At 67.1% G+C, this 566-nt stretch overlaps 1 protein-coding gene across 1 annotated transcript in view; it reads right to left on the reverse strand.

The window, feature by feature from the left end:
• Positions 1–416: 416 nt before the first annotated feature.
• The window catches only part of PDZD7 (PDZ domain containing 7), a 5,608-nt gene continuing 5,458 nt past the window's right edge, over positions 417–566 (reverse strand). Inside the window, exon 9 of the mRNA XM_009323282.1 lies at positions 417–448. Within this exon, the coding sequence (XP_009321557.1) occupies positions 417–448 (32 nt within the window). The remainder of the gene's footprint in view (positions 449–566) is intronic.

Consider the following 566-nt stretch of genomic DNA (forward strand, 5'->3'; position numbering starts at 1 on the left):
GCGCACGTCCCCTCTGGAAGAAGAGGTTGACGAAGGTCTTGGAGCGGTGCAGCCCCGGGGGGGCACCCCGTGCCCCTTGTCCCTCCGGCTTTTCCTTCTTCCGCTTCTCCTCTGGGGACAGAGGCGGTGGGGGTTGGCGTGAAGGGGACAGGGGATGCCACACCAAATGGTGTTTGGGGGCTGGGAAGGGGCCTGGGCTGGGAATGTGGGAGGCTACTGGGGCCACTGACTGAGAGAGAGACCTGCTGTGGGGTGCAGGGGGTCTCCAGGGGCCATGGGGCTGGGCTTTGGGGTGCCCTGCAAGCCCTGGGGACAGGGCTGGGGCTACGCAGGCCTATAGGATGCCCAGGGCTGGCAGCCAGGGGTCCATATGGGGCAGGGGCTATAGGGTGCCAGGGTAGGGGCCAGGGACTCGACTACAGGATGCCCAGGAGCGGGGGTGAGGTATCTGTGTGGGTCAGGGGCTATAGGATGCCTGAGTGGGGGACAGGCTCCACATGGGGCAGGGGCTGAGCTGTGGGACTCCCAGGGCTGGGGGTGCAGGGTTGGAGGGGGACCCCAGCCAG

The sequence above is a fragment of the Pygoscelis adeliae genome, unplaced genomic scaffold, assembly GCF_000699105.1.
Source record: "Pygoscelis adeliae isolate BGI_AS28 unplaced genomic scaffold, ASM69910v1 Scaffold294, whole genome shotgun sequence".
In the NCBI taxonomy this organism is placed as follows: Eukaryota; Metazoa; Chordata; class Aves; order Sphenisciformes; family Spheniscidae; genus Pygoscelis; species Pygoscelis adeliae.